General features: G+C 40.0%; 1 protein-coding gene across 1 annotated transcript in view; it reads left to right on the top strand.

The window, feature by feature from the left end:
- ANKFN1 (ankyrin repeat and fibronectin type III domain containing 1) overlaps window positions 1-26919 on the top strand; it is a 361962-nt gene that overhangs the window by 278819 nt on the left and 56224 nt on the right. The window contains exons 9-14 of the mRNA XM_054457189.2: window positions 18-115; window positions 2496-2586; window positions 8725-8832; window positions 22648-22747; window positions 23048-23180; window positions 23654-23770. Of these exons, the coding sequence (XP_054313164.1) occupies window positions 18-115; window positions 2496-2586; window positions 8725-8832; window positions 22648-22747; window positions 23048-23180; window positions 23654-23770 (647 nt within the window). The remainder of the gene's footprint in view (window positions 1-17; window positions 116-2495; window positions 2587-8724; window positions 8833-22647; window positions 22748-23047; window positions 23181-23653; window positions 23771-26919) is intronic.

Below are 26919 nucleotides of genomic sequence, written 5' to 3'. Positions count from 1 at the left end.
CCCCCTACTCCTTCCAGTGGAATGGAGTATGTCCAAAGACTTTTCTCCTTTGGCTGGAGAAATCATCATGGATAAACTGCAGACTCTGAGATGCACAATCCCAGGACTTAAAATGGTAAATGTCCCCAGTAGACTTTCCATTTCCCTATTGCTGATATTTGTGCTGGGATATTAGTAGCAAATGCCTATTCTGAAAGCAACAGCCAACGCCCAGTCCTCTGGCAACAACTGCCACTCATTAAGCATGATATGTCTGGTATCTATAATCTGAATTTCACAAAGGAGTAAGCAGACAGCATGAATCACTTTGTAAACTGTCGTGTTCTAAGGAGATCAGAAAAAGACTGGCCTCATGCAAGCCTTGAAAGCTGCTGCTTTTTGGATCACAGTCTAATCTTTTGGGGGGAAGCAGGGAGTGGATCAAAGGCTCTGAGAGATCCAATTTTGACTCCCTGTCTGATGGTAAAAATAACAGCTTCATCTCACCCTCATGCCCACAGCCTCAGCCTCAGTTGAGATCAGTCATGAATTGCAATCACATAATTTCCTGAGAGAAATCCTTTTCCCTTGATTAAAAAAAAAAAAAAGTCTGTCTAAATATGATTTCACAAAAAAGAAACTATATACGGTGGAGCTATGTTTCTCAGTAACCTAAACTAATTTGAACTGTGAGTGAAAAACTGGAACAAACTGCTTATTTGTTTAACTAATATAAACTCAAAAGTTAATTATTTAGAATTATGAACATGTGAGCATATGAAATGCAAAAAAAAAAAACCTTGTAAATCAGTTCAAACTGGAGCAAACCCTGTATTTCCTCAAGCAATTAAAATGCAAAAGATAAAATTCTTTTTTCTCAAAATATTTTAAAAGTAAAATTAAATCAAACCTTTTTCAGTCCAATTCAAATATTTAATATCTTAGGACCTTCAGATGAGGGAAGTAGAGGGATAATTTTGTTATTGTTGTTGTTGTTTTCTTAAAGGTTGGTTGATTAAAATGTTACCTACAAAGTATAATCCTAAAGCCCAGCCTTAAAAAAAAAATGCATCAGGTTGCATTTCTTCAAGTTTAAACCTGCTTATTCTAATGGAATTTTTTATGCTTGGGTAATCACTACGGAATCCTGACGTTTAGTCCTAATCGCATATCTATACCAGGGGCCAGAACTGTGGATTACCAGAGCAAACAAACCCCTGAGTGGGTGGCCCCCAGAGATGCTATCAGTAGAAGACTGATTCCAACCCTATGGCTCACGAGATGGAAGAGGGCCAGAAGGAACCCTAGGGAATTTTCATTGCTTAAAAGAAAAAGTGGTATGGTGATAAAAATAGAAAACTCTCCATAAAGAGTTTCTCTAATATCTGAACTAATTTCCATAGGGATTAAGTTTTTCCACTTGACCATCTAATGAAAGAAATGCAGACACTATTGTAATCATATAAAAGCCTAGGAGTAGATTTATACTTTACACAATCTCTATAACTTTGGGGGTCATAGAAACCCATTTTCAACATTAAAAAATTGATTTCCTAACAGAGTAAGGTCAATATTTTGTGATCCCTAGAAAAGTCTCTCCAAAGATGCGCTTTTTTTTTTTTAACTTCAAACATCATTTTACAATTTTTACAAGCAATATTTCATCAAATGCTGGCTTCTCAAATGTCCTTTGGGTTCACTGGAAAAAAAATATAAAAGCAAAATATAAAATATAAAAACTCAAGCAAAATGTAAAAACTATACAAAAGATTTTAAAACATTATCAGCAAACAAAAACAATTCCTTAATTCTTAACATCACAAAAGACCATTAAAGAATATAAGCCATTGTCTTAACAATGGCTTTAAAATTGAAGTCACATCAGAGAGTCAATTTTTTTAAATGTGTATGCAACTGAATGAAGGATGTTTATTGCAGCATATTTATTGTAGCACAAAATGTGGGAACCATCTAAATGTCCACCAGTCAGGGACTGGTTAAATACATGATACCGAATATTTGCTCACAGTGAAATGTATGCAGCCACAAAAAGAACAAGGCAGGTATTTAATGCACTACTCTGAAAAGATATTTATTATAACTTATTCATTTTCTAAAGCAAGTTGATCACTAAAAGAAGTGATAGCTATTTCCTATAGGAAGGGGAAAATAAGGAGAATGATGTGAGAGTGGGAATTGCTATTTTCAGTAAACCTTGTAGAACTATGTGACTTTTAAAAATTTATATATAGTTTTAGGGGGGTCAAGAAAAGTCATTATGATACTTAAATTTTGAAAAGAAGAAAGTGCATAGAAACTAAGAGGGAACTTCAAATATGGTTACTGTGACATATAAACATAATAATCTAGAAAAACCAGAATGCTATAGTATGGGCAACAGAGTTCCAAAGAGATGAAGGAGTTAATCAAACATAGTTATTAAACTGTATACCCATAGAGTCTAGGGTAAAAATGATTAAATAAAATGCCTGATGCATCATTTCAATACTTTGCAGGGCCAACAGTACTTTGTTCAAGTCTCGGCTTACAATATGAAAGGATGGGGACCTGCTCAGACCACGACACCGGCATGTGCCTCTCCTTCTAGTAGGTGGTGGCTGTGAACTCTCTCCAGCATGGTAACAGACTCCAACTGCAACTCCATCCTCAGGGTGCCATTGCCGTTCCCTTCCCCCACTGCTTGCCACCAATAAGACCTTCTCAGGGCAGCATCTGGGCCACATAATGAATGATTCCCCTGCAGAAATGCTCCTGGGGAACCAGCTCAGTGGAGTAAAAGGAGAGGGAATTTGGAAACAGAAAGGCTGAATCTGATACCCATTATGCCTCTTATCATCTGTGTGGCCTTCAAAAGTTGTTTAACAGCCAGGCATGGTGGCTTATGCCTGTAGTCCCAGTTACTGGGGAGGCTGAGGCAGGAAGATCTCTTGAGCCTAGGAGTCAGAGAGTTCGAGGCTATAGTGAGTTATGATCGCATTACTGCACTGCAGCCTGGGTGACAGACTGAGACCCTGCCTCTAAAGAAAAAAACAAAAACCAAGTCTCTGAGACTCAATTCCATGTCTTTAGAACTGGTCTAACCACACCCTTTCATAGGGCTTTTGTGGGGATGGATCAGATGCCACGGTGGGAGTTGCGGCCCAGAGTACATACAGTCCATTGTAGCTCACCTCTTCCCTTCCTCACCCGCAGTGCACACATCCACATCGACCTGATAAGAAAATGAAATCTAACAAATCTTACCGATTTGACACTCTGTCAGAAAAAAAGCTTTCTTACTAACAGCATTCTGCTACAAACCCACAAATATAATCTATAGCATTTGTAGTGGTGGCTGAGAAACCCAGCAAAGGCCTTCCGATTATTTGAAAATTAACAGTCTATGTATGTCTGGTATGTTTGGGCACTCTCTATTAACCAGAAAATGTAATTAACCGGAATAAATATCTCCAGACATATCATACCATAGATTTTTCTATGTAATGAGCCCAGTACTCTGAATTGTATTTTCATTTTTTAAAAGCACTTTATTAATGTGAGAGTTAAAAGTGATATCATATGTTTCTTGTGAGAGTACAAACTGCTACATCCTTTATGGAACACAATTTGCTATGTTATACCAACTGCCTTAAGAAAATCTGTTTCTTTTTACTCCATAATTCTACGTCTAGGACTCTACCCTAAGTAAAAAGAAATGCGAACAAACCAGTCTGTACGATGATGTGTAGCCATGCACTCATAAAATGAAGCATCATGTGTGGTAGGGAGAACAAATATCCAATATTAATTTAGTAGTAAAGTATGATATATCTATCTTTATATCTGTAACTACAAATAAAATACAATCACTAAACATGGTCTTTTTAAAAAACATTGTGTGGAAAAAAACTTCTACAGTGTAAGTTTTATGTTTTATGTAAAAAAAATGCCAAATGTGGGATTTTTTTCACATAACATTCAACTGTAGGTTTGTATATAATTAGAGTGTGTCCATGTGTCTTAATAACTCTCCAAATTTATCAGTGGACATTTGGGTTATGAGATTATGGTCTCTTTTAGTTTTTTTAAATATGTCTGTGTTTTTTTTTTATAATAACCATTTACTCAAGACCAGCCATGAATCAGGCAGTATGTAAAGGGCTTTCAAACTCAGTATCTCTTAATCCTTGCGGCAATCTTTCATCATTGTTTCTGGCTTGTAACTAAGCCTCATTGTCACTATCATCTGCATCTCTATCAGCAATGGAGATAACCTTTATCAAGACTCATTATATGGGGGGCATTAATCTAAGTACCTCACACGGATTAACTAATTTAATTTTCATAACGTACCTCTTGAGGTGATTTTTATCATTGGGCTCATTTTACTGATGAGGGAACTATAAACATAGAGGCACATATATACAGAGCCCAGCATCTGAACTGGGGTTCAGAGATGTTGCCTTTCCGAAAATCACAACACTCGTACGTGGCTGAACCAGGATTCTAGCCTGAATTGGTCATCTGGCATGTCTCCGATGTTACAGTAACTAGTGCCCTGCTATTAGGCAGACTAAGAGCTGGCCATCTATGCCTGACTACCATCTCTGGCAGATTCAGATAACTACACCAGGTCAGACAGGACCTTGGACCACCAATGCTTGAGATCCCTAAGGTCCCTGACTCTCCTGGCATTTGATGACTTCATTATTCTAGTCTTATTTGGACTAGTCATGTTTTTATTTCTAGTCATTTATTTCTAGTTGTCTTTTTACCAAAGATTTGCCAGAAACACAAACAGAATTCTAAGATTAAGATAAAAGGAACCAATCTCATGTTGGGGATGGGCAGTAGTATGTGTATATTATGGGAGAGACAGAAAATGCACAAAAATGCTAGTCTCAGTTGACCTGAAAGTGAGGAGGTATGTGGGGAGCCCCACTCCAAATGCAAGTTCTGATCTGCATATAGATGCATTTGCTGATAAAGATCAGAGGTTCAGGTTCCATAAGCTGCACGTTCCATTCAGACACTATCTGTCACAGCCCATTTGAGGTGCCATCTCCAGAATGACCAGAATAGTTGTTCAGGACGGGGAGGAGTCACTTATTAACTGGTAATTAACATATCAAATAGCAACCACTTTCTAAAATGGTATGTTTGATTAGTAGGGATAACTGGCAAAGAACTGAAATCCTAACATGTGGTTATAGTTGTTGCAGACATGCCCTATCGCTTGGGAGGAACAATATAAAAACACTCCTATTTATAAACAGAGTATGACATTGTGATGTAACATATATCGGTATTCAGATATTTACTAGAAGACAATGTATTCTAACATGACAGGGTAATTGGAAATTTGGTAATATGTTCCAGTAGGCTATAAAACTTTTTTTAAATATTTTTACAAAAGGCCTTAATGTGTTTTTATAGACTTATGTTATATGGTACGGTACATAGTAAGAGAAAAGGATCCAGACAGGCTTGTCTGAGTTATGATCAGGAAAATCCCGATATCGCCAGTGAACGTAAGCTCGGCATTGTGTCACAGTTGAAGTGTCTCATTACCAGAACAGTGAGCTGTATTATGTGACACAATCTGCTCTTTTCCTACCATGCTAAGTTTATTCCTATCAGGTTCCTGATTTCTTAATATATTTTCAATTTTCTCCCTCATCCCTAAAGTCTCCTATTTTATGTAGTCGTCAGAACCTTCCAAACATCTATGAGAAGAACTCATTCTTTCCAAAAACCTTGGCATTATGTCCAGTGCTCACTTGGGCTGCAGTTTAGCATTAGCAATTTTCTAATGTATCATAAAGTCATCAGATGGAGCTCGCCTCTGATGTAATAGGGCTGAAAGAGACAGGCCTATTTCAGCTCTCCTCATATTGATGGCAGCAGTCACACTCCTTAGAATGAATTAGCATGTTCAGGGATGCGTAGTAATTCAGCCACCTAGGAGTCTTACTCAAACACACAACCTTGCTTATCTTATCATGAGCACTTCAGATGCATTCATCCAACTAAGAGAATAAACTCCTAATGGCCTTTGGAAATCTATGAGAGCAACATTTATTCTCACTGTGCCCCAATTCTGGGGGTGCTAAAAATGATCTAAAGGATACCGAGTGTTTATTTCCTCAAACATTTTTGAACTTTCCAGTAAAAATCCTTTCCTATCTTATCCTACCTGAACATCATCATGCTTCTATTCACAATGCCTCACCAACATTTAACGAGTCTGCTCTGTGCCCCAGATGGTGCTTTGTTTTCTTAAACCTCAGACAAACTAAAAAGAGACTTAAAAACTCTGTAATCCCAGTACTTTGGGAGGCCAAGGCAGGTGGATCACCTGAGGTAAGAGTTCAAGACCAGTCTGGCCAACATGGTGAAACCCTGTCTCTACTAAAAATACAAAAATTAGCCAGGTGTGGTGGCACACGCTTGTGGTCCCAGCTACTAGGGAGGCTGAGGTAGGAGAATTGCTTGAACTCAGGAGGCGGAGGTTGCAGTGAGCTGAGATCGCACCACTGCACTCCAGCCTAGGCAACAGAACGAGACTCCATCTCAAAACAAAAACAAAAACAAAAACCTCACTTTATAGGCCAGGCCCATGGTGGCTCATGCCTGTAATCCTAGCACTTTGGGAAGCCAAGGCAGGTGGATCACTTGAGGCCAGAAGTTTGAGACCAGCCTGGCCAGCATGGCGAAACCCTGTCTCTACTAAAGCTACAAAAATTAGCCGGGCCTGCTGGCACACACCTGTAGTCCTAGCTACTCGGGAGGCTGAGGCAGGAGAATCACTTGAACCTGGGAGGCAGAGGTTGCAGTGAGCCAAGATTGTGCCACTGCACCCCAGCGTGGGTGACAGAGCGAGACTTTCTCAGAAAAAAAGAAAAAGAAAAAGAAAAACCTCACTTTACAAAGAAAAAATCTGAGGCAAAGAGAAATTAAGTCATGGTTCTTGACCACAAGGAACAAAGACTCTACAAAAAGTACCTGTGCCAATTCCCTGTCTCCAGCATTGACCACAATTAAGCCACACCACACAAACTCCAACCAAGCTTCTGACCTTCCTTCCTAAGAGAAAATAGAAAAATAAAAAGCATGTCCATGGTATATGAAATGAGCAATATATTGAGGGTCAGGAGATGTTATTATTGCCCTGGCTGTGCCACTAACAAGCTGAGTCATATACAACTGGATTGGTTATATCAGCCCCGGTCTCCTGAAAAGTAAAATAAAGACAGGTACATGGGGGAGGGTGGAAAGGAAGAAGGATCAGAAAATCTCTGAGGCCCCCTTCTTCATAGGTAATCATCTGATAGGGTAAGAAATGGTGTTTCCATCATGAATTCCCTTCCTTTTAAGTTATATTTACAGAATGCCTATCATGTAATTAGGCATTGTGCCAGACACCTAAGATATCTCTCCTTTAATACTCACAAATATCCTGCAAAGTAGATACTATCCTCATTTTTCATGTTAGGGAGTAGAGGCCCTGTTGGTATAAGTAAATTACCTGCAGACACTGAGCTAGGAATTTTAGGAGTCAGGATTCACACCTGTGTTTACCCGACTTCAGAACCTATGGTCCTCCTAACTGTGCTATATGCCTGGGCCTTGGATGAACCACTATGGAATGCCTTTACATAACTTTAACTGTCATGACATCTACTTAAGTTTCTGAATGAAAGAGACCCCATATTTTAAAATAAATCTGTGGGGGAAGGAGTTTGAAACTTGTTCAACTAGAACTTAAGCCCAAGATACACTCATGAACTAACTGGCTTTTCTGGGGAAGAATGACTAGCAATTTTAGAGAAAGCATCTCAACTAAGAAGGACATTAAGTTGTTGCTTTCTGTTTTTTCCTCCAGAAAGGAAAACTGGAGGAAAGAAAATAGAAGGAAGAAGGGATGGACTCTGAAATGACTGAACTGCTGAAAAAAAAAGATTAAGAGTTGGAGACAGCAGAATTACAATCTTGACATTAGTCCCATATGGGTTATTACTCTTGATATCATTATAGCTAAATGGAATGAAAATAGAAGGGGGAGAAAAATCTCAGTGGGTATTGCAATTTAAATTTGCCTTGTAAGCTAATACTGTATATTTAGAGACTGAGCAGACAGGGTGGTTGGTGGCTCAGAGTATGTGCAGGGGCTGCTGTGCCAGCTAACCAAAGCAGACATTCATTAGAGCAAAATGTAGATTTCCATTTCTTGGCATTTGACATGGGCTCTTTCCTTGGAAAGAAATGTCAATTTGGCCAAAAGTGTGAAACCTACAATAAAAGCACTGGGACTGTGGATTTCATCTAGTCTGCACATTCCCACCCCTTTCTTTCCTACTGTGAAAATCCAGTTGAGACTCGGGGTGCTAAGTGGAGAGATGGCAGAGGAACTGGTTAGGATATAGAAGGCTAAAAGGGGAGAAGGGGTTGGAAGAGGTGAGATTGGACTCCCAAATTCCTGTTTTCTTTTGGCTTTCAATTACCATTTTCTCTTGCCCTAAGACTGCCCGACACAAGAAACCAACCACAATTACTGTTTTGCACAGAGCTCTGAACAATGGCAGCTTCTAAATCCTTGGCATCGCCTGCTTGCTCTGCATGTGCGGGGTGCTCATCCGCGGAGTCTGTGGGTAGTATGAGCAAAACTCCCGCTCCTGAGGCAGGGCAAGGAAGAGGCCTCCCTTGCTTTAAAATTTCACTATGTTTATTTCTTTTGTTCAATAGACTGGAAAGACTATGACGACAGAGAGCCCAGACACAAGGGACAGAGTGAAGTTTTGGAAGGTCTGCTGCAGCAGGTCCGAGCCCTTCATCAGCATTACAGTTGCCGGGGTAAGGATAAAAATCTGTGCTGGGCCATCAACTGAGGTCTCGGTGGCGCCGGTAATTTTAGCAGTTTCCTAACTGGGTCATACCTTCTCATTCATCACGGAGAGAGATATTAATATTTGTACATCTGGAATCACTTTACAGCACTATCTTGCTTTAACCCTTCAGAAGAGACCTCCCTCTCCTTCCCTCCCTTCCTTTCCCTCTCCCTCTCTCCATATGAACGGTTTGAAAACAAGCACAAGAAAAACAGCAGCTGCCATGAGTTCCCTTCTCTCGGAATTGTCCCTTCACAAGACTCCTCAGTGGGGCTAGCTCTTTGGGATATTCACCCAAAAACATTTTGGCTCCAAGGAAAATCCCCTGAGTATCCCTGCAGGAGCCCAACCAATTATAATAACAACAATAATAATAAACCTCCATATTTATTAATAATATAGTTTACAATGCAATTTCACACCAAGTATCTCATTTTCATCCTCATTTTGGCAATTACCACTGAGGCTAAGTGGTGTTCCCCTTAGGTCACAATGCCAGGAAAAGACAGAATCAGGACTCCAAGCTGGATTTTTCTGGTTCTAAGTCCAGTCTTCCTGACACACTTCATTTTTGTCCCGCACCCTTACATCAGGACTGGGCACTGAACTGTAACCTCACTCTGAATTTTAATCTTCCTCTGTACCACTGCTCACAGGAAAGTAGAGCACATATTCCCTAGACTTTCACCAGCTACACCCAGAGAATCTCTGAGAAGGCTTTAAAAGCTTCTTTTCTACTTGGGCTGTTCAATTGGGACAGGGTCAGATTTCTGATCTGTGTGACGATTCGTGGAAGAGGTACTTAGTTTTATTTGGAGAATTAAAGCCTACATAAAGTTTTCATTTTCCATGCCCCCATCAGATCTCTAACTCCATTGTGTGCTGTAGATTTAGGGCACTGCTGGGACAGCTGGGTAAGAAATCCACTATTGTGGAGGATCTCTTGAGCCCAGGAGTTCGAGGCTGCAGTGAGTTATGATGATGCCACTGTGCTCCAGCCTGAGCAACAGGGCAAGACTCTGTCTCTAAAACTAGCAAATTTTTTAAAAGAAAAAAAATCCACAGCTGAAACTAAGAGATACTCGCTGAGTTTGAGCTTGCTATAGATAAGTCATACTGAGCATTAGCAAAAGGTTGTTCCCAATTACTACATAGCTATCACAGTAGGACCCTTCAGCAATGTTGGCTCTAGCTAGAAATGAGGACAAGTGTTTGGAAGAAAATAATATTCTTCTAATGACCAGTTCATTAGGATATGTAAATATGCATGGAGTAGCTCTGAAACCCAAGTGGGATTTCCATTCCCAGATCTCTAAGAAGTCTTTACCCAGACCAGGACCTTCAGCATATTCCACACTGACCAAAGTCTAGTCAGTTCTCGGTTACTGAGGGCTCATTTAACCAGGCCAGTTGTTACCAAAGCTCCTTTCTCATCTTCTGCCTTTCCATCACATCCCTGCCCATTGGTTCCTGTGTGACAGCAAAGGTAACAAAGCAAGTGGACACATCTGTATATATATATATACTATACATATGTATATATATACTATATAATGAATTCTTGGAAATTCTTGGAAATTCATAAGCCACTGTGTGTTTGGTCTTGATCAGAAGGGGAAAAGCTGAAACTACTCACGAGAATGAGAGTTTTTTTAATATTATCTGAGGATTCATGCTCTCCCCATTACCACTGGATTCCTATCTAATAATCAAAAAATGATTGCCTAGATGGCCCAATTGTTTCTATAGTTTCCATCCAACTTCTGTCATGTACATGCTTTTCCCCCAGAGGAATGTAAATATACACACAATATCAGGAAAGAATTAAGTAAGGCATAAGGTAGAACTTTCCAAAAAAGAAGAATATATTTTATATGAAATATACTCTGGACACTTAAACAGTGCTCAAAGTATGTTCCAAAGATCAGTGGTCCAATAATATGCTCAGCTGAAAAAGGTTGTCTTGTCATGTAAGTTTTGGAAATGTTGAATTCTACACCTTCTCTTAGAAATTTAAAATATACTTTAGAATATTAAAGACTCTAATAAACAGACATATCACATTTGCTTAAACAAGCATTTTCCAAACTTCTTTAGCCATGTACAACTTTTTCACAGTATTAGTATTCCAAAGCATAAATTTTGGGAAATGCTAACTTATAATATGCCAAAATAAATTACCTCATACACACACAAAAAGAATGAATCTAAGATGATTTAACATAACCCTAAATGCAGAAGGACAAATGAAGAATAATATAAGTATTGCTTACAGAGAATTACAAAATTTTTTTATTATTATTACAAAATTTTTATTTAAAATATTCAAATACATTGAAATACTATGTGGTTTATTGGGGACATAAACTTTTACCAACTTTACAATTAGAAAAAGTCATTATTTCAGATTCCAATTCTACCGCTTACAAGCTGTATATTATTGGGAAGAGGATTTCACCACTCTGATCCACAGCTGCTTGATCAGCAAAGTCAGGATAATATTACCTATTTTGCAGGATTTCTATGAAGAGTAAATTAGGTGCATTAAATTCACCCGACACAGTGTCTTTCCCTGGCAAACTGTAGCTTATTTTTCTCCCATTAAGAATGGGGCCACTCTCCATCCTCGGCACTTTATGGATATTCCATAGAATTGAAGTGTAATTGGTGACTGTACTGTAATGACCCTGTAATGACTCACTAACCATACAACATATTCCAAATATGGGAGTAATAATAAAAATCACTTCTACTAAAATCCTAAATAGGAGGTACCAACATCTACATTAATTTCTGCATTTTGGCTAACGAACTGGCCAAAACTGATCTGCATGATTAGTATTGGGATGAAAATTCAAGGGAGATGTTAAGCAAGCTTCATTGTTCACAAGGTGAGTACACTGACGTGCATAATGAATTACAATATCAAAACAACAGTCGTGTTCATCATAGCAATATCCTATGGGGATGAATTTATATTATTATCCAGTTATTCAACTTGCAAACAATAGTAACTGAAACCCTGCCTACTATGTAATTTGTAGGTCACATAGTAGGGGCTAGACATGCCAACATGAATGAAGTAAACTCCTATGCTCCATGCACTTACAAGCTAGGGAACTACTGCATTCAGAGTACAGAAAATGAACTGTTGCTCCAGAGCTCCCAACCAAGTAGAGAAGTGCAGTGTAGAAGCCACAAGGTTCTTAGGAGAAAAGTTAGTTTAGGCTCATGTGTCAATCAAGGTGAACCCTACTATGTTACAGTAACCAAATGATTCCCCAAACTTTTACCTCTCCCTCATGCTATGCATTTACCACTGATCAGCTGGGAGTTCTCCTTCTGTGTTATTATCATCCTCTCTCTAGAAATATTTGCTAGCAACCATAGGAGATGGAAAAATAACTCTTGAAGGTCTCATATGGGCAAGAGTTTCTGCATGTTATTACACCCAAAACTCATTGGCCAGAGGTGGTCACATGGCCCCATCCAACCACAAGGGCTCCAAAGTACAGTTTTACCATGTGACCAGACCTGGAATATTTAGCGCTTGCATGTGCCCTTTTCCAAACTGGTAGCAGTATTTCTTAATTTTCTCTTTTTATTTTTAGTCTGATTTTTTTAGTTTAATCTTCGTTTTTATGTGAGCTATATATAACTATGTGTCTCTGAAGCCAGACTGCCTGAGTTCAAATCCGGGCTGTACTTTTACTTTTGCTGGCTGTGTGACCTTGAGCAAACTGCCTAAATGGCTCTGTGCTTCATTTCTCTCATCTCTAAAATGCAGATAATAATTATATATACCTCATTCATTCATTGTTTAAGGATTGAATGACTTCAGTAAGGCAGTTAAAACAGTTTTATTATTTTCTTAAAAGCAATTTCTTCCTTCTTCCATTTTTTTCCTCCCCAAAGATAACCTCTTAACCTTTAGCTAATTCTTTTAGTAGTTTCCCCATATCTCTAAGTAACGTGCTCATATTTCTAATAATGTTTTTCAATTTTAGTCATTACCTCACTAAAGAAAGTAATGATGCATCTCTTTTTACCCCACCCCTCCCTTATTTGCATGCATAGTTCCTATCTTCTCAATCTCTTAATATATGTATATTGAATTTTAGTAAGATCAGTATTTACTGTTTACATCATAATGATAAATTATATGATTATTTTCCTTTCCTGGATAACTTTTTGTTTTCCCTGTAGTTAATAATAATTTATTGTGCATTTGCTTGTTTTTCTATATGGCTATAATAATTAATCCCCAAACTATTCTCAAATTAAATCAGTCTTCTCTCAATATAATCAGATGCTTTAGATGTTTCTTTTTTTTTCTTTTATTATTATTATTATCATTATTATTATTATTATTATTATTATTATTATACTTTAGGTTTTATGGTACATGTGCCCAATGTGCAGGTAAGTTACATATGTATACATGTGCCATGCTGGTGCGCTGCACCCACCAACTCGTCATCTAGCATTAGGTATATCTCCCAATGCTATCCCTCCCCCCCTCCCCCCAACCCACAACAGTCCCCGAAGTGTGATGTTCCCCTTCCTGTGTCCATGTGTTCTCATTGTTCAATTCCCACCTATGAGTGAGAATATGCGGTGTTTGGTTTTCTGTTCTTGCGATAGTTTACTGAGAATGATGATTTCCAATTTCATCCATGTCCCTACAAAGGACGTGAACTCATCATTTTTTATGGCTGCATAGTATTCCATGGTGTATATGTGCCACATTTTCTTAATCCAGTCTATCATTGTTGGACATTTGGGTTGGTTCCAAGTCTTTGCTATTGTGAATAATGCGGCAATAAACATACGTGTGCATGTGTCTTTATAGCAGCATGATTTATAGTCCTTTGGGTATATACCCAGTAATGGGATGGCTGGGTCGAATGGAATTTCTAGTTCTAGATCCCTGAGGAATCGCCACACTGACTTCCACAAGGGTTGAACTAGTTTACAGTCCCACCAACAGTGTAAAAGTGTTCCTATTTCTCCACATCCTCTCCAGCACCTGTTGTTTCCTGACTTTTTAATGATTGCCATTCTAACTGGTGTGAGATGGTATCTCATTGTGGTTTTGATTTGCATTTCTCTGATGGCCAGTGATGGTGAGCATTTTTTCATGTGTTTTTTGGCTGCATAAATGTCTTCTTTTGAGAAGTGTCTGTTCATGTCCTTCGCCCACTTTTTGATGGGGTTGTTTGTTTTTTTCTTGTAAATTTGTTGGAGTTCATTGTAGATTCTGGATATTAGCCCTTTGTCAGATGAGTAGGTTGCGAAAATTTTCTCCCATTTTGTAGGTTGCCTGTTCACTCTGATGGTAGTTTCCTTTGCTGTGCAGAAGCTCTTGAGTTTAATTAGATCCCATTTGTCAATTTTGGCTTTTGTTGCCATTGCTTTTGGTGTTTTAGACAAGAAGTCCTTGCCCATGCCTATGTCCTGAATGGTATTGCCTAGGTTTTCTTCTAGGGTTTTTATGGTTTTCGGTCTAACATTTAAGTCTTTAATCCATCTTGAATTGATTTTTGTATAAGGTGTAAGGAAGGGATCCAGTTTCAGCTTTCTACATATGGCTAGCCAGTTTTCCCAGCACCATTTATTAAATAGGGAATCCTTTCCCCATTGCTTGTTTTTCTCAGGTTTGTCAAAGATCAGATGGTTGTAGATATGTGGCATTATTTCTGACGGCTCTGTTCTGTTCCATTGATCTATATCTCTGTTTTGGTACCAGTACCATGCTGTTTTGGTTACTGTAGCCTTGTAGTATAGTTTGAAGTCAGGTAGCATGATGCCTCCAGCTTTGTTCTTTTGGCTTAGGACTGACTTGGCGATGCGGGCTCTTTTTTGGTTCCATATGAACTTTAAAGTAGTTTTTTCCAATTCTGTGAAGAAAGTCATTGGTAGCTTGATGGGGATGGCATTGAATCTGTAAATTACCTTGGGAAGGATGGCCATTTTCATGATATTGATTCTTCCTACCCATGAGCATGGAATGTTCTTCCATTTGTTTGTATCCTCTTTTATTTCCTTGAGCAGTGGTTTGTAGTTCTCCTTGAAGAGGTCTTTCACATCCCTTGTAAGTTGGATTCCTAGGTATTTTATTCTCTTTGAAGCAATTGTGAATGGGAGTTCACTCATGATTTGGCTCTCTGTTTGTCTGTTATTGATGTATAAGAATGCTTGTGATTTTTGCACATTGATTTTGTATCCTGAGACTTTGCTGAAGTTGCTTATCAGATTAAGGAGATTTTGGGCTGAGACAATGGGGTTTTCTAGATATACTATCATGTCATCTGCAAACAGGGACAATTTCACTTCCTCTTTTCCTAATTGAATACCCTTGATTTCCTTCTCCTGCCTAATTGCCCTGGCCAGAACTTCCAACACTATGTTGAATAGAAGTGGCGAGAGAGGGCATCCCTGTCTTGTGCCAGTTTTCAAAGGGAATGCTTCCAGTGTTTGCCCATTCAGTATGATATTGGCTGTGGGTTTGTCATAAATAGCTCTTATTATTTTGAGATACGTCCCATCAATTCCTAATTTATTGAGAGTTTTTAGCATGAAGGGTTGTTGAATTTTGTCAAAGGCCTTTTCTGCATCTATTGAGATAATCATGTGGTTTTTGTCTTTGGTTCTGTTTATATGCTGGATTACATTTATGGATTTGCGTATATTGAACCAGCCTTGCATCCCAGGGATGAAGCCCACTTGATCATGGTGGATAAGCTTTTTGATGTGCTGCTGGATTCTGTTTGCCAGTATTTTATTGAGGATTTTTGCATCAATGTTCATCAAGGATATTGGTCTAAAATTCTCTTTTTTGGTTGTGTCTCTGCCAGGCTTTGGTATCAGGATGATGCTGGCCTCATAAAATGAGTTAGGGAGGATTCCCTCTTTTTCTATTGATTGGAATAGTTTCAGAAGGAATGGTACCAGCTCCTCCTTGTACCTCTGGTAGAATTCGGCTGTGAACCCATCTGGTCCTGGACTTTTTTTGGTTGGTAAGCTATTGATTATTGCCACAATTTCAGCTCCTGTTATTGGTCTATTCAGAGATTCAACTTCTTCTTGGTTTAGTCTTGGGAGGGTGTATGTGTTGAGGAATTTATCCATTTCTTCTAGATTTTCTAGTTTATTTGCATAGAGGTGTTTGTAATATTCTCTGATGGTAGTTTGTATTTCTGTGGGATCGGTGGTGATATCCCCTTTATCATTTTTTATTGCATCTATTTGATTCTTCTCTCTTTTTTTCTTTATTAATCTTGCTAGCGGTCTATCAATTTTGTTGATCCTTTCAAAAAACCAGCTCCTGGATTCATTTATTTTTTGAAGGGTTTTTTGTGTCTCTATTTCCTTCAGTTCTGCTCTGATTTTAGTTATTTCTTGCCTTCTGCTAGCTTTTGAATGTGTTTGCTCTTGCTTTTCTAGTTCTTTTAATTGTGATGTTAGGGTGTCAATTTTGGATCTTTCCTGCTTTCTCTTGTGGGCATTTAGTGCTATAAATTTCCCTCTACACACTGCTTTGAATGCATCCCAGAGATTCTGGTATGTTGTGTCTTGGTTCTCGTTGGTTTCAAAGAACATCTTTATTTCTGCCTTCATTTCGTTATGTACCCAGTAGTCATTCAGGAGCAGGTTGTTCAGTTTCCATGTAGTTGAGCGGTTTTGAGTGAGATTCTTAGTCCTGAGTTCTAGCTTGATTGCGCTGTGATCTGGGAGACAGTTTGTTACAATTTCTGTTCTTTTACATTTATTGAGGAGAGCTTTACTTCCAAGGATATGGTCAATTTTGGAATAGGTGTGGTGTGGTGCTGAAAAAAATGTATATTCTGTTGATTTGGGGTGGAGAGTTCTGTAGATGTCTATTAGGTCTGCTTGGTGCAGAGCTGAGTTCAATTCCTGGGTATCCTTGTTGACTTTCTGTCTCGTTGATCTGTCTAATGTTGACAGTGGGGTGTTAAAGTCTCCCATTATTAATGTGTGGGAGTCTAAGTCTCTTTGTAGGTCACTCAGGACTTGCTTTATGAATCTGGGTGCTCCTGTATTGGGTGCATATATATTTAGGATAGTTAGCTCTTCTTGTTGAATTAATCCCTTTACCATTATGTAATGGCCTTCTTTGTCTCTTTTGATCTTTGTTGGTTTAAAGTCTGTTTTATCAGAGACTAGGATTGCAACCCCTGCCTTTTTTTGTTTTCCATTTGCTTGGTAGATCTTCCTCCATCCTTTTATTTTGAGCCTGTGTGTGTCTCTGCACGTGAGATGGGTTTCCTGAATACAGCACACTGATGGGTCTTGAGTCTTTATCCAATTTGCCAGTCTGTGTCTTTTAATTGGAGCATTTAGTCCATTTACATTTAAAGTTAATATTGTTATGTGTGAATTTGATCCTGTCATTATGATGTTAGCTGGATATTTTGCTCGTTAGTTGATGCAGTCTCTTCCTAGTCTCAATGGTCTTTACATTTCGGTATGATTTTGCAGTGGCTGGTACCGGTTGTGCCTTTCCATGTTTAGCGCTTCCTTCAAGAGCTCTTTTAGGGCAGGCCTGGTGGTGACAAAATCTCTCAGCATTTGCTTGTCTGTAAAGTATTTTATTTCTCCTTCACTTATGAAGCTTAGTTTGGCAGGATATGAAATTCTGGGTTGAAAATTCTTTTCTTTAAGAATGTTGAATATTGGCCCCCACTCTCTTCTGGCTTGTAGGGTTTCTGCCGAGAGATCCGCTGTTAGTCTGATGGGCTTCCCTTTGATGGTAACCCGTCCTTTCTCTCTGGCTGCCCTTAACATTTTTTCCTTCATTTCAACTTTGGTGGATCTGACAATTATGTGTCTTGGAGTTGCTCTTCTCGAAGAGTATCTTTGTGGCGTTCTCTGTATTTCCTGAATCTGAATGTTGGCCTGCCTTGCTAGATTGGGGAAGTTCTCCTGGATAATATCCTGCAGAGTGTTTTCCAACTTGGTTCCATTCTCCCCATCACTTTCAGGTACACCAATCAGACGTAGATTTGGTCTTTTCACATAGTCCCACATTTCTTGGAGGCTTTGCTCGTTTCTTTTTATTCTTTTTTCTCTAAACTTCCCTTCTCGCTTCATTTCATTCATTTCATCTTCCAGGGCTGATACCCTTTCTTCCATTTGATCACATCGGCTCCTGAGGCTTCTGCATTCTTCACGTAGTTCTCGAGCCTTGGTTTTCAGCTCCATCAGCTCCTTTAAGCACTTCTCTGTATTGGTTATTCTAGTTATACATTCTTCTAAATTTTTTTCAAAGTTTTCAACTTCTTTGCCTTTGGTTTGAATATCCTCCCGTAGCTCGGAGTAATTTGATCGTCTGAAGCCTTCTTCTCTCAGCTCGTCAAAGTCATTCTCCGTCCAGCTTTGTTCCGTTGCTGGTGAGGAACTGCGTTCCTTTGGAGGAGGAGAGGTACTCTGCTTTTTAGAGTTTCCAGTTTTTCTGCTCTGTTTTTTCCCCATCTTTGTGGTTTTATCTACTTTTGGTCTTTGATGATGGTGATGTACAGATGGGTTTTTGGTGTGGATGTCCTTTCTGTTAGTTTTCCTTCTAACAGACAGAACCCTCAGCTGCAGGTCTGTTGGAGTACCTGGCCGGCCGTGTGAGGTGTCAGTCTGCCCCTGCTGGGGGGTGCCTCCCAGCTAGGCTGCTCGGGGGTCAGGGGTCAGGGACCCACTTGAGGAGGCAGTCAGCCCGTTCTCAGATCTCCAGCTGCGTGCTGGGAGAACCACTGCTCTCCTCACAGCTGTCAGACAGGGACATTTAAGTCTGCAGAGGTTACTGCTGTCTTTTTGTTTGTCTGTGCCCTGCCCCCAGAGGTGGAGCCTACAGAGGCAGGCAGGCCTCCTTGAGCTGTGGTGGGCTCCACCCAGTTCAAGCTTCCCGGCTGCTTTGTTTACCTAAGCGAGCCTGGGCAATGGCGGGCGCCCCTCCCCCAGCCTCGCTGCCGCCTTGCTGTTTGATCTCAGACTGCTGTGCTAGCAATCAGCGAGACTCCGTGGGCGTAGGACCCTCTGAGCCAGGTGCGGGCTATACTCTCCTGGGGCACCGTTTCCTAAGCCCGTCGGAAAAGCACAGTATTCGGGTGGGAGTGGCCCGATTTTCCAGGTGCCGTCTGTCACCCCTGGAAGGGGAACTCCCTGACCCCTTGCGCTTCCCGAGTGAGGCAATGCCTCGCCCCTGCTTCGGCTGGCGCACGGTGCGCTCACCCACTGACCTGCGCCCACTGTCTGGCACTCCCTAGTGAGATGAACACGGTACCTCAGATGGAAATGCAGAAATCACCCGTCTCTGCATGGCTCGCGCTGGGAGCTGTAGACCGGAGCTGTTCCTATTCGGCCATCTTGGCTCCTCCCTGCTTTAGATGTTTCTATTGCATCTTCTTAAGGAAACATTCATGGAGTCCTCTGTCCTGCTCCAGTCTAGACTGGTCACTTGTTGCCTAGTGTACAACTGTCACCCTTGGATTGCCTTTTACTACCATATTGAGGACTCTTCTTATCGCTCTCCAATATTGGGTTCCTTCTTTCTGTATTGCATGGTGGAGCTTTCCCCCTAGCAGCATCCTGAAAGGGGGCTTGGGAACTAATTTTTGGAGAAATTGTATATCTAAAGGTGTATTTATTCTACTTAACATTTATTCAAGGTTTTGGATGAGTATAGAATTCTTGGTTGAAATCCTTTTTTTCATATTTTGAAGGTATTGTTTCATTGTTTTCCAGCTTTCTGGACTAAGTCTGATGTCATTCTAATTCCAGAGGTTCTATATGAAACCTTTTTTTTCCCCTCTCTGGAAGGTTTTAAGTTTTCTTTTGACTCCAGTGTTCTAAAATTTCACAGTGACGTACTAAGGCATCTGTTGTCTGTTATACTGGGCACCTGGAAAGTCCTCTCAACATGAAAAGTTATACCCTTCAATTGTGAGACATTTTCTTAAATTACTTCTTTAAGTATTTCTTTGCCTTCTTTTCCTCTCCTCTATCTTACTAGAACTCTTGTTATTCAGATTTTGGTTCTCCTACATTCGTCCTTTAATTTTCTTTTCTTTTTTTCTTCTACTTTCAGTCCTTACATCCTTTTGCCTTACTTTATTGAAGATTTCATCAACTTTAATTGCTAAGCCTTGTATTGGGTTTCTCAGCTTTTGACAACATGTTTTTAATTGCCAATGCTCTCTTTTGTCCTCTGGTTCTTTTTATAGACTCTTACTCTCTTTATAAGGTTGCAAGCCTTCTCTTACCTCTCAGAATATTAATGATACGCTTTGTTTCATTTTATATTTTCTTTCCTCAGAATAATCTTTCTTTTCTCTAATTTGGTCTTTTGTTTACTAATTTTTGGCCTTTGTATTTCATGTTAGATGCTTTTCTCAACTGCCTGGTGATCCTTCAGTGAATGCTCAGATTTCAGAGAAGGGAAATCAATAGCCATTGGGAAGTTCTGAGCACATGGGTAGGGCTCTTTACTTACAGGATTCATTGTAGGGTGACCTGGCACCACCTTTCCATTGGGATATCCCCAGTGTCAGAATCTCTGGGTACGTTCTCTTAGGCTGGTCAAATTTTCCACAGAAATTTCTTCCAGTGTCCTGCTTGGAAGGTATAAGTTTGGATACCAGTGTTCTGAGAACCCAATAAGGAAATATTACATATAAAAACTTATGCATAAATATGCCCATTTGGGGTACACTGCCACCATCATCAGCACCCCATTTTCAACACTACCTAATGTCTCCCACTCCAGAGATGTCTGTTATTGTTGTTTTGGGTGTTTATTTGTCTGTTGATTTCCAGAGAACAACCCACTAGCTTTCTTCTAGAGTGGGGAAGAGGTATTCATCCAGTCATGTAGTAGAGGAGGAGATCGAGAAGTCTAACTACTTTTTGAACAGGCTTCCACAAATCCTCCTTGTTTTTAGCTCACACTCACCCCTCACTTCCAGCAGTCCATGGAGACCAAGGAGTGAATCAAATCACTTCTGAACTTTCTCCACTGCTGTCTTCGACTTCATCTGTCTCAAGTCTTAAATCTTTCTATCCATCTGCTTTCCAGCTACTGAAATTTACTTACTTTTGTCTCCTTTCCCATCTCTCTGTCTTTAAAAATTTATGCTGTTTCCTTCTTTTCTTAATTTCTACTCTGCCTTTAGTGAGGTTTGGGGAAAGGGTAGTATGTAATGAATATGTTCACTCTTCCATATTTAACTGGAAATCCCAGCAGCACTATTTCCAAGCAGCCAAACTCACGTTCAAGTCAGAAAAAAAAATAATTTTGCTTTGTTCTGCAAGGAGTAACCATTACCAACATAAGCTTGAAACTGGCATGAATGCTTGTGTCAGTCAGCTCTTCCTATATAATCATAGCCAAAGACACACTGGCCCTCAGTCATGGGCCACCTGTCCAGGTTTCTATGCCTAACAGTAGTCATATGGACCATATTCTCATCTCCAGTGACATGTCTGTCAACAGTCTGGTGGTGATACCAACAACCTCATTTTCCCTTCATTGCCTAGAATATGAGAGTTAAAATCAGTGATTATGTAGTCCAGCTCCATGCAATATTATTTGCAAAGGCTGTTATAGGAAGTATAGGAAGTCTACTACCTTTATTAGGGCAAGCTCCATGTTATAAGCATAAGACCTGAACAGAAGCAATGAATTATTTGCTTACCATTGTAGCTGCAGAGCCTGATGCATAGTAGTGCCCCCAATCAATATTTGTCCAATTAATGAATGTCTGTTTTCCCAGGCACTGACTTTTTGAGCAATTCTTTTCACTTCTCAGCCTCAGTTTCTTCTTCCGAATAATGAGGATGATAATCATACCCATCCCTACACCCATTTTTGTAAACCAACATACACAATGGAGAAAAAAACTGTTCCAGAATGCTAGCAGTGGTTATACAGAAGTGATGAGATGGTATGGGTGGAGTTTTGCTCTTTTTTTTCTATTCTCCAGACTTTCTGTAATGTGCTTATATTAATTTTATAATGAAAAAAATTAACGGAATATGTAGACTTACAGGGAATACTTTACCAACACTGAGAATTGTATGAATATTAGAAGGCAATTGCGGGAGTAGGGAGAAGGGCAAAGGAGCTGATTCCATGTCTTTTTATCCTACCTTAAAATACATCAAAAATTTCAAAGCAAAGAGTATCAACAGAACACCTAGGTGATCTCTTCTGCAGTTATAAAGACTACTTATCTCCAGCATTTTTGAGGAGTTGTTCATTGAGTTAACCACTGGCATCTCAAGATACCAGAGCTTCTTTTTTTCTCTTTTTTTTTTTTTTTTTGATACTGAGTCTCGCTCTGTCGCCCAGGCTGGAGAGTACTGGCACAATCTCGGCTCACGGCAACCTCTGCCTCCCGGATTCAAGCAATTATCCTGCCTCAGCCTCCTGAGTAGCTGTGATTACAGACGCGCGCCACCACGCCCCGCTAATTTTTGTATTTTTAGTAGAGACAGGGTTTCACCATGTTGGTCAAGCTGGTCTTGAACTCCTGACCTCATGATCCACCCCCCGCTCGGCCTCCCAAAGTGCTGGGATTACCAGCGAGAGCCGCCGCGCCCGGCTACGAGAGCTTCTTATAGGCATGAATGAGCAGAATCCCTACATGAACCTGAGGATAAGTGACACTAAAGGGATGGGGGAGGGGAAGGCAGGAAGGTAGGAAAACGGAATTGGGAGTGTTGATCTGCCCAGTGGAATTTATACTGTATTTTTTAAAATACATTCCAGAAAGTACAAAATTACAAACCACAGGCCGCAAGCAGTCAGTCTCAAGGAGCCTGAAACACCTGTTCCATTCCTCAAACAAGTTTGTGAAGACCTTAAAACGGTGGGTTCTATGTAGTTTTTTCAGGAAATCTTAACTTTTCAAGAATGCGCTGGTTTTGGTTCTGAGTGGAAACTTGGTAGAAATTTCTTTTTTGTGTTCAAAACAATAAAGTTCACTTTTCTCCTGAGAATTTGTGCAAGACAGTAATTTTCTCTCTTTTGAGTTGTAACTAGTGAACTTTTGATACTTAGCAGGAATACGTTCCTAGGTATATTTTAAATTCATCTTTTATCACGTCCAAAAACAATATTTTTCCAAGATGGTTGAGGACAATGCTTTTATTTTCCTTTTTCTTTTTAGGGGACTCTACATAGCTGTTATATTTTATTACAAAGACAATATCTTAGTCACCAATGAAGATCAAGTACCAATTGTTGAAATAGATGACTCTCACACCAGTTCTATTACACAAGATTTTCTGTGGTTCACGAAGGTATGCTAAGTTCTGATTTCATTTTTCCCTACTTTGTACCAATGTTACTGCACAAAAATCTCTGAAACATTAGTTGAGGGGTCTCCAGCGATCAAAGTTTTGGGGTAGAAATAAAGTATCTCAAAGGTCCTTTTCAGCCCTAGTATGCCCTGTGTCATTTTAAAAAGCACCAAAGTAACATGTGCACTACATTTTCAAAGCAAAGAGGCTTGCATCCTGTCACAATGTGTCTCCACTGTTCTGAGTTATGGGATCATTTGGCAAAGACTAAAATGTGGATCTGACCGTTTCATTAGCATTCAGATCTTTTTCCAATTGGACAGAGATCAAAAAGTTGTTTCGTGTGTGTCTGAAAATGGACTGGAGAATAAACATCAGGGATCAGATTTCTTTCTCCCTGCTTTGCTTTGATGCCACAACCTAAATCATGTACTGGCTTGGACGATGACATGACTGCATGCCTTCTTTTGCAGCTGTCTTGTATGTGGGAAGATATAAGATGGCTGAGGCAAAGTGTACCAATATCCTCATCCTCATCCACAGTGCTGCAAACTCGGCAGAAGATGCTCGCAGCAACAGCACAGCTACAGGTAAGGGACCAGGTTTCAACCCAGCCCCCCAAGGAAAATATTTTTAATGTAGAAAATTCAGTTACCAGTCCTACCTAGAAAGGAAAAGGATGGGCTCCCTTCTCTTTCAGACCCCTAAGAATGTGAAGTTCTCTTGAGCAGCTGGAGCTGCGTACCTGTAGGTATGCAGGTTTCGTGTAGGAAACCTGTACCTTTAGCAATCTCCTCCAAGTGAGTCTCTCTTGAACAGTGTATAGGAGTAACTCATTAAACAAGGAGTAAGGAGACTTGAGTTCTAGATTTGATATTAATCAGCCAACTCAGTTCTCCTCTCTGGGCCCCAGTTTCATCACTTGCAAAATAAGAGAAGTTTAATGAGATCACTTGAAGGACTGTTGCTGCTCTGGCGTCCTATGCATTAATGAGCATATGAAGATGGAAAAAAGAGATGAGCAGCTATTTTGAGCAGTTTCTTGGTGTGATGATTTTGGTAAAGCATAGACATTTTTGCTTACTTATAAAAAAACAAACAAATAGAAAACAACGCTTAAAAGATTATCTTTAAGCCTGAATTTATTTATCCTTCCATATTCTCAGTCACATCAGATCAAGTCCCCAATCTTTGTAGTTTACAGAGCTCCTCCTAGAAGTAGCATTAAATTCTAACCAAGATTTTCTGGGTTTTCCTCTTACTGTTTTCTGGTATTAAGTGAATTTGTGAATCTTAGCACAGAAAAAAAATATCTGCTACATGGGATTGGGGCCATTAAGAGATCACTGAGCCTTTATCAGTAACGGGTATGTACCTGCAAATCTGCAGTTACATCAACCCCAGAAATATGCATAACAGGAATCTATGTAAGCTGTTTTTGGCCAGACCATGTAAGTCACAGCATAAAAATAGGGTTATAATAAAAAAAAATTTATATGGCTTTGCCCCCCACCTGCAACTATAGGAATGTCATTTCTTAAACTCTCACAATAATAATTCAACTTCCTGCAATATTTTGTTGATATTACAATTAATTCAGAAATGCAAATTTTGCTCCTCTGTGATATATTCCATTACACAGGTAGCTTGCTGCTTTGTATGCTCAGTGAGATTTTAGCAAACAGCTGTTCATTTCAACTCACTCGGTTTTTTTTGGGGGGGGTTGGGGGTGGTGGTGGGATGGAATCTCTCTCTGTCACCCAGGCTGGAGTGCAGTGGCGTGATCTCGGCTCACTGCAACCTCTGCCTCCTGGGTTGAAGCAATTCTCCTGCCCCAGCCTCCCAAGTAGCTAGGATTACAGGCACCCACCACCACACCCTGCTAATTTTTGTATTTTTACCAGAGACAGGGTTTTACCATGTGGGCCAGGCTGGTCTCGAACTCCTGACCTCAAGTGATCCACCTGCCTCAGCCTCCCAAAGTGCTGGGAGTACAGGCATGAGCCACTGTGCCTGGCCTCAACTCACTCTTGATTGCATAATCTTCTCTTCCAACTCAAGAAGCAATTCTTGGAGTAGGGCATGATGACTGTGCTGAATTCAAAGTGCCTCGTCCTTTCATCACTGACCCACTTGAGTTGAACCATGCCACTGCACCTCATACTACTCTTTCTTTAGGATAAAATGCATTCCTGAGAGGCTCAGACTCCTTAGTGGACCCTCCCATCATCCTACCATACAGCCTAGACATGCCTGGTTCACAGACTGAAAAACCTTAGAATTTCAAGGGGGGCTCTTTATTATGTGTTTGTTGGAGATTTCTTAGAACTTTCATCTGATATCAGCAATATGAGAAGGATCAGACTGTTACAAGTCAGTGCAGTCAGATGCTGAGTGATGCAATGATGGCCAGTGTGACTCTACTCAACTACTCCCATTACAATACTTTTGGACTTCCTCAGCTTCCAAATCTATAGACCTCACCACTTTTCATAATGCATCAGCCCACTTCTGAAGTCATTTCCTTCCTTGACCAGCTTAGATTCCTTTAGCCCATCTTAATCACTTCCTTGAAAATATTCCATTTTCCCCTTCATATTATTTATTTGGAAAAATCCCACGCCTAAATGAATCTAACATGTCTAAAGTAGTTACACATTGCCACATAAAAAAAAAATCACAAAAAAGGGCTGACTGGTTTTATGTTAAATTCATGACTACAATTCTCACACGTAATGTTACCTAGTGGTCCAATTTCCTTTCTCTACTAAATTTGCTTTCTCACACTGTAAAGCAACTATCTTAAAACCTTCTCCCCAGCACTTTGGGAGGCTGGCAGGTGGATCACTTGAGCTTAGGAGTTTCAGACCAGCTGGGCAACATGGGAAAACCCCATCTCTACCAAAAATACAAAAATTAGCTGGATGTGGTGATGCACATCTGCAGTGCTGTCTACTCAGGAGGCTGACATGCGAGGATCACTTGAGCCTGGGAGGCGGAGGTTGCAGTGAGCTGAGATTGTGCCCCTGCACTCCAACCTGGGTGAAAGAGTAAGACCCTGTCTAAAAATAAAATAAAATAAAATAAAATAAAACCTTCTTCATTCTCCCACATCCCTTCTCCTTCCCCACACTCTCCTTCACATCTCAGGTGATGATTTCACTGTATAATTCATCAAAGAAAAAAAATGGAAATTAATAATTTATTCTGCCAAATGTATAAACCTCCTTGCACAGACTGAACCTTCTTTTTTTTCTTTTTATTTCAGAAGATAAATTCTCACGTTTCTTATCATAAGTTCATTCCTCCACATGTGCTCTGGGTCCCATCTCTTCCCTCTCATTTTTATTTTAAAATACTCAAGTCTTTCCAGTTAAATCTCCCCCTAAATTCCTCCCATAGCCCCACATGCCCCTTCAGCTACCAAACTATTCTCTTCCTTACACCCAAACTTCTTGGAAGAGTTACCTACTTCCTCTTTCTCCACTGCCATCTCCATTTCCTACCAGTTCTCAACCCTGTCTCTGACTTTTGCTACCACGATGCATACAAAACTGCTCTTTAAGGGCACCAGAAATCAGAGGCAGATGATGCTGCCAAAGCTGGAGCTTCAGGACCCCTCACTTGCATGAGCTATGAGCACGGGGCCCCTGTGAGTGTGGGACCCACAGTGTTTTAGGGAAGGGAAGCTGGATTGCAGTCAGGAAGCATTTCTCGCAAACTGCCTAAGAAATTTCAG

Source organism: Pongo pygmaeus, chromosome 19 (assembly GCF_028885625.2).
Source record: "Pongo pygmaeus isolate AG05252 chromosome 19, NHGRI_mPonPyg2-v2.0_pri, whole genome shotgun sequence".
In the NCBI taxonomy this organism is placed as follows: Eukaryota; Metazoa; Chordata; class Mammalia; order Primates; family Hominidae; genus Pongo; species Pongo pygmaeus.
This window is presented reverse-complemented; position numbering and strand designations above follow the sequence as displayed.